This window comes from Plasmodium vinckei (genome assembly GCF_900681995.1).
Source record: "Plasmodium vinckei vinckei genome assembly, chromosome: PVVCY_05".
In the NCBI taxonomy this organism is placed as follows: Eukaryota; Apicomplexa; class Aconoidasida; order Haemosporida; family Plasmodiidae; genus Plasmodium; species Plasmodium vinckei.
This window is the reverse complement of record NC_051297.1, coordinates 892,655-900,929: the sequence shown is the minus strand read 5'-3', so window position 1 is coordinate 900,929 and position 8,275 is coordinate 892,655. Positions and strand designations below refer to the sequence as shown.

Sequence of the window (8,275 nt, the reverse complement as noted above, 5' to 3'; positions counted from 1 at the left end):
ATTTTATGTAATAATACAATATAAAATGAAAGAAATCATATAAAACAATATGTATGTATTATAAAATTTAACCAGGATAATCAAATATCAAATAATTCACAAATATAATAAGTTAGATAGGGAAGAATGCTAGCATATAAATAAACAAATAAAAGATATATTAGCATATTTATTAAATGCTATAATGGAAAGGATAAAAACAACAAAAAACAAAAAAATTAGTTCAATAAAATCAAATATATTATTGCATATAATATGCATATAATATGTTGTCAATATAAAATTATATACTAATTATATTTTTATAAATAATAATTTTTATTATTTATAATGAGATGGTGTGATATGAAATATTGGTTATTTTTCCCTTTTCCTTTATATTCAATTTTCTTTTTAATTTATTTATAAGCTTTTTTCGATATTTGTGTAATTTGTCAAACTTACCCATATCATCCAATTTCACTATTATCTTTGTGATCGTATATATAAGAAATGCAATGTTGACTGCAATTCCGAGTGGGTAAAATATTTGGGAACATGCAATTGAAATCCCACATGTTGTACCAACAGAAATAGCTTTAGATACCATATTATCAGACACACAGCTTAAAGTGCTACTGGCAGTCTTCATACCAACCATCGCAGTATTTCCAATAGCGTCTATAATAGAATCAAATAAATTATCGAAGCTAAAATTACTTAAACTTATACTCGGCAATACGTCATTTGTAATTCCTTGCATAACATCAGTTGCAGCATTTGCTAAACATTGAGTTCCTTCAACTATTGATGTTTTTCCAGCTTCTATAAGAGATCCACTGAAAATGTCAGCCCCCATAACACTTGATATTTGTAGTCCCATTAATGACATCGAAACAGCTGATCCTATTATGGGTAATATATATAACCCAAATATTTTTAAATATTTTTTTGTTTTATAATATTTTCCTTTCACACGTTTTTGTCCTATTATTTTTTCAAGTAAAAGCCGTTCAGTTTCGTCATATACTTCGTCCATAAGAGATACATTTATTTTGTTATTATCTTGTACTTCAGTTAATAAACTTTCTTCATCATCATTATCAAATAAATCTATAAAATCGTTTTCATCAAAATTTTTCTTTTTATTATTATTTTTCTTTTTCTTATTTATCGGGGATATATCTAAAACTTTTACATTTTCACTATGTGGTCTAATTATCTCTTTTTTATCATTAACGTTTAATTGCATTAAAGATTTTTTTTTTCGTTCTAGCAGATCATCATCATTGCCTATATTATTTGATATGTTCATTCCCAGTTTTATATTATTTGGGTTTTCAAAATCATCTTTATTTGATAAATCATATTTTCTATTTGTATCGCTGATTTTTATAGACTCAATTTTATTCTCTAGCTCTTTTTTTTTATCTTCCATATATATTTCTATAATCCTTTCCTTTTTTTTTGGATGCTGTTGCTCTTCCTTTTTATTGTCCATATATATTTCTATAATAGTTTCTTTTTTTTTTGATTGTTGTTGATCTTCCTTTTTATTGTCCATATATATTTCTATAACAGTTTCTTTTTTTTTTGATTGTTGTTGATCTTCCTTTTTATTGTCCATATATATTTCTATAATCCTTTCCTTTTTTTTTGGTTGCTGTTGCTCCTTCTTTTTATCTTCCATATATAGTTCGATGCCCTTTTCCTTTTTTTTTGGTTGCTGTTGCTCCTCCTTTTTATCTTCCATATATAGTTCGATGCCCTTTTCCTTTTTTTTTGGTTGCTGTTGCTCCTCCTTTTTATTTTCCATATATAGTTCGACCCCTCTTTCTTTTTTCTTTGATGAATCATTTTTTGTATTGCCATATAAGTCTCTTACTTTATTTACTGCTTTTAATTCGTCATTTTTAATACCTGTATTTATGGGATCCTTATATTCATATAATATTTTATTTTCCTTTTCCGCAGATTTTTCTATAGGATTATCCACTTTATTCAATTCATTTTTTATCTTTATAATATTTTGTTTTTTTATCAAATCATAGTGTGAAGACAATTCTTTTTTATTATCAAAACGATATCTTATTGTAGTAGATCTATTATCATTGATCCTCTTTTTTCCGACGAATTTTTGTGGCGAATTCTTTCTTTCCCCCAAATTTTTATTCGGTAAGCGATTTTTATTTGCCAAAACTTTATGTTGTAAGTTATTTTTATCTGCCAAATTTTTATTCATTAAGTGATTTTTATCTACCAAATTTTTATTCGGTAAGTTATTTTTATCAACCAAAACTTTATGTTGTAAGTTATTTTTATCAACCAAAACTTTATGTTGTAAGTTATTTTTATCTACCAAAACTTTATGTTGTAAGTTATTTTTATCCATCAAAACTTTATGTTGTATGTTATTTTTATCCATCAAAACTTTATGTTGTAAGTTATTTTTATCCATCAAAACTTTATGTTGTAAATTTTTTCTTCGTCGATTTGTTTGTAGTTGCATTGTGTTGTTTCCTACTTTATTGTGTTCTACCATCGTTTCTTTTCTTATATTAGTTTGATTTAATTTATTTCTGTCTTTTAAAGTCTCATCATGACAATATGGAATATTTCTATGAACTCTAGGACGTTCACATAATGCATAATATAGGATTGTATCCATGTCATTGGGGTGAATTTTATTAAATTGACTATTGTTTAATATCCCTTTTAATGCATCTAATACTTCCAAATTCGTACAGTTATCAAACTTGTTTTTATTTTTTAGAAGATATGACCTAATTTCTTTGATTAATTCATTTTTTAACTCATTGTTATTTTTGTCACTTAATGCATTCTGTGAATTTAATTTGGCTAAAGTATGATCATTATATGACTCAGACATATTATCTTTTGTATGTCTATTACTTAGTGCAGTTTGAGGTTGTTTTTTTAGGGGATCTATTTCCGATGCACTGTGTTTATGACCTGTGGTAGTTTTAGATTCTTTTAACACATGCTTTTTATCTTCGCATTCATGCATTTTCATTCCTAAGCCATCCTTCATATTTGGCTTTACTAAATCGGGTTGCATATGCACATATTTTACTACCCCCTCTTTCGTCATCTTCTCTTTTATATGTTTATTATTATAACCACCATTTACTGTTTTTGTGACTCTTTGCACAGTGTTTTTACCATTATAGCCATTTTTATCAATTATTTTATTGTAATTCTTTATTTTAGTATAATTATTTATTTTATTATAATTCCTTATTTTAGTGTAATTTGGAGTATATAGCAACCTTTCATTATCAACATTAGCCAAAATTCTAGCATTTCCTAGCAATACTGTGCCATCATTTTTCTTTTTCGTGGAGAGATATATGGAAAAGGATTTCTAAAAAATAAAAAAATATATGTACATGTATTAAATTAAGTAATCATAAAATTGCCTATGATGAATATTAATATTTTTATTTTTAAATCGTTACCTTGCTATAATTTAGAAAAGAGTATATTACAATACTGTATATTAATATGTTAATAATGTATCGAATCATATTATATTTATTTTATTTTAGCATTGCCCTTCATCATTTGGCATATCCTTCACTTTATTTGATTCATCAATGATACCATATTAAACTATATGACTTATACCCATTACATCAGTAATTTTTATTATTAATTTTGTCATTTTTTGTAATTTGCATTTACTTTATTAGTAATAAAATATAGGTTGTCATAATAAACTATAATCAGGTGAAGTAGATTCACATTTAAAAATTATAACTCATGCATATGATAAATATATATTATTATAATTAATTTATGCGTCCATTAAAATATTTTATAGACATTTATTATATAATGAACAGTATATATAACTTAAAAATATAATTTATTATTATTATAGTTATCAAATAAACTAATTAATAAAAATATATGTTGACTATATACAAAAAACAAAAAATATTATTGCTATAATATATATACAATTATTTCAATTAAAGGATAATTTATATGAATTAAACAAATAATAAATAATAAAAAACATATAATTTAAAATATATGAAAAATTTAATATATTAATTATGGTAATGCATTAATAAATTATAAATTATTTTTTTTTCATCATCATATATTATTTATATAATATAATAAATAATTTATTTTTTTTTATATAAATCGCATAAAATACAAATTTATATAAGTACTTTTATTTATATTGAATAAATATATTTTGATATATCATATAAAAATAATAAAATAAAAATAGTTTAGGTAATAAGATGCATAATATTTTATAATATATTTTTAGTTTTATGCTGATTAGAGTTCGTAATATATAAATTTCATAAAAATATAGCTATATTTTCTATATCTAATTTACACCATTGTTTAAAAAAATGATCATTGTATATTTATATAGTAAATTTCTTTCATATTTTATACAAAATACATTATTTTTCATTAAATAATTACTTTATTAAAAATATTATTTATTTCAATCATCCATTTTATATGTTATAAATATATAATCAATATATCGTATTTTATATAAATAATATACACTAATACCTAATTGAAAATTATATTGTTCTAAATATTATATGGATTAAAATCCAATAATTATATAAATTAAGAATATTTACTTTTAATAAATTAATAACTCTGTATCCATATATTAATGATATTATAATATTTTTTTGATTTATATAAAATGAAAAATAATGAAGTATATAAATTAATGATATAAAACGAAACTATATATATATATATATATATATATAATATACCATTTACTATAAAGTTATTATTAAGTAAAAGTTGCTACAAAGACATATTTTCCGTTAAGGTTATTTTTTATTATTTAAAATATAGTTATATCTAGAAAGCACCCCATTATTTAAAAAATGTATTTCTTTGCCACAACAATTTTAACTCCTTAATCATTGCGAACAAAAGATGATTGCTATTATGCATTACAACATCAGTGTTAATAATCAATAGATGTGTATATAAAATCTGTAGCTTATACAATAGTTTCATTGATTATTTATTATTATTTAATAGCATTTTCAGAATTATACTTACATATCTAACTATTAAAATACCGTTGGTTATCCTTTTATCATAGACTTGAAATTATATTGAAATATTAATATTTGTTATAATATAAAAGTATATTGAAAATCCATTTTAAAATATATAGCATGCAGTGCATATGACATTGATTTATAACCTGTAAAAATGCATAGCACAAACTATTTGCAAATAATAAAATAACAAATTGTATATATATATATATATATATATACATCGTGGTATATAACTAAAACGAAAGTATATACATAATAAATGCAACTATCTTGAACATATTATAATTCTTTTACTTTAAATGGAAAGAAATAATATATAGATTTATATAACATCATATTTATTTTATATTGTTTTGTATTATGGTTTTATTGAATGATAACAATTAAACTTATAAGAATAATAAAATTTGTAATGAAGCATTATTATTAATTTTTTATTTGATAATTGAAAATAACTTATTTTTCTTATCGAATATTATAAATATCCATAAGATTGAAAGCCGTTAATAAAATTGTGTTGTGTTGCTGTATAAATAACAGTTGTTTATAATATTTAACATGTTTGTTTTTCTACTGATCGAGTTAAGATAAAATTCGCTGTTTATTCATTAGATATCTCACAGTTATATCTTTAACCTATCATATTTGTATGCACCACACATATATAATAAACAAGAAGTAGTCAAACATACTTTTATATCTTAAGCTAACTTTTTAAGTATACATAAATATGATTAATAAAAAATGTTAATTATATTTACAATTAACTATTTTCATATTATTATAAATATGTATTATTCTTTATAAATAACCAAATTCAATTATTAGCATATTCTATGTTAACTTATTTATTTATATATATAACATTATCAAATAATATAAAAATATTGTTACAGAAAATTCGTATGTCTTTAGACATGTTGCACAATTCTAATAAGTACATAAATCATATATTATGCATTTTTATCTATAACATAACCCATATAGTGAGATACTACCAATAATAATACAATAAGTATTAAAAATCATAATTAATATACAACAATGTATCAAGTTTTATTAAAATCATATGTCTTAATTAGGTATGCTTGTGAAAAAAGTAAAACAATTATAATCACCCATTCAGTCTATTTGCATCGTTATTATTCTAAATTGAGTTATTTTTATATAAGCCATTATAATATTTGCCAATTAAACCGTATTTTGAAAATTTAGGGAAAAAATAATCATATGCCTTATTTTTAGTTTGCACATTATTTAATGAACTATTACAATTTATTTGTTTTCTATATATGACTCATGATATTATTTTATAGTTGCATTAAAACTGGAACTAACAAAACTAAAGTCTACTTAGTACTAATAACCACAGATCTTTTAAATAGGAACTAATATACGACATACCTTTAAAGTCTGCATTTTCATATTTGCATCATAAAACAAATATATGCATAATTATATATATAATATAAATATCAATTCATATAATTATCGTCACCAGTAACACCAATCCATGTAATGTATATATAATATTCATTCTTTACACAGTGGACATTTATTTTCCGCTTTTATTTCTCCATTCAGTTTAAATAACACCTCTTTTTTATTATTACTCATTTAAATAATTTATGTACTCTTTCTTATAATTAAAAATTTATTTAAACATAAAATTGTAGATAGAAACAATTCAACAGTTCATTAGTTAAATGACAAATACACAATCACGATTTGCTTAATTCGTAAAGCCTTTATAAATTATAAGTGTAAAAAATAAATTTATATATCCAATTTTTTTATAATTATTATAATTTTTTATACATTATTTAACATTTTCAAATAAAATTGTTATAGGTAATGAAAAATTCCCGAATGTTTTTTATATAAATATTTATAATTTTTTACATTAATATTTATTAATCACCATTTTAAAAAAAATGATATATTACAACGTTTTTTCTTTCTTTTTTTTAAGTATAAAAGAAATAGTACAACTATAAATGTGCGTAACAAAATTAAAATTGTTTTAAGTATAAATTTGTTTATTTAATTTCATAATTGCAACACCCATTTTTAATTAAAACAATTCCATATAAAAATAAAATTATATTTATCAATTGTCATAAAATATAATTCCGCAGATGATCTATATTTTTTATAAATATAATAAACAAAAATTAAAAAGGGCCATTATTTTTTTTTCCCGTTGATGGAACTATATAAATAATATAATTATAACCAAAATATCATTTTTTTATTAGTTCATATTTAAAAACAAATAATATTCAGCAATTTATTTACATATAATTTTTCCATATAATAACTTTTCCATATAAATATTTTTTGTGTTATAGTTACCCATTATTAATATTAGTATAATGTGTTGTATAGTAAATGCAATTCCGTTTGTAAAATTTTAATTAATGTAAATTATTATAAAAACGATATACCAAAAAATTGATTGACGCTAATATGTAATAATTTAATAAAAATTATCATGATAAATAACATTTTTTATCTTATATAAATGCATTATTATTTAATATTTTATATTTCTTAATTTTTTGAAAAAACGCACTGTTAAATATATTTAAATTTGCTAATTCAATTATCATATATAAATTAGGATTTACATAATAATAAACTTTTAAAATTACATAATACTTATAAATTATAATATAGACAAAATAAGGAGTATATTTTTTATGCACTATCATGTAATATATCTTATTCATTAATTTTAAATATATAATATTATTCCTATATGAATAAAAATATATATAATATATACATTTATTTTAATATAAATTTAATATCACCATTTATTAATTCAAATCGATTGTAATATAATTAAATTTGGATTAAAATATTAATAATTCATATTAATCCCAATCCTTTTATACATTTGTTTTCATTTTATTGTTTTTGATACTTTTTAAATTTTATATTTTTATATATGTCATATTATCATTCTATATATGAATACAAAATGAGCCTAAAATCGGGGATTTTTATGAATATATAACAATTTAAGATTATATATGCTGGATTATATAGTTAAAATAATGGAAATAAATAAGTAAACAAATAATATATGTGTATATATACATTTTGGTATCATATAATACACACATAATAACAAATATACTCAAGACAAAATTTAATCTTTATCAATAAACTTTGTGTGCTTTTGGGAATGTTCAAAAAAA

At 20.9% G+C, this 8,275-nt stretch overlaps 1 protein-coding gene across 1 annotated transcript; it reads right to left on the bottom strand.

Moving 5' to 3' along the window:
• Positions 1-325: 325 nt before the first annotated feature.
• Positions 326-3,527, bottom strand: PVVCY_0502520 (Plasmodium exported protein, unknown function; the record flags this gene model as incomplete). The annotated part of the gene is made up of 2 exons (XM_037635048.1): positions 326-3,364; positions 3,459-3,527. 2 exons carry the CDS (start codon positions 3,525-3,527, stop codon positions 326-328), a joined length of 3,108 nt encoding a protein of 1,035 aa, XP_037490233.1.
• Positions 3,528-8,275: the final 4,748 nt, after the last annotated feature.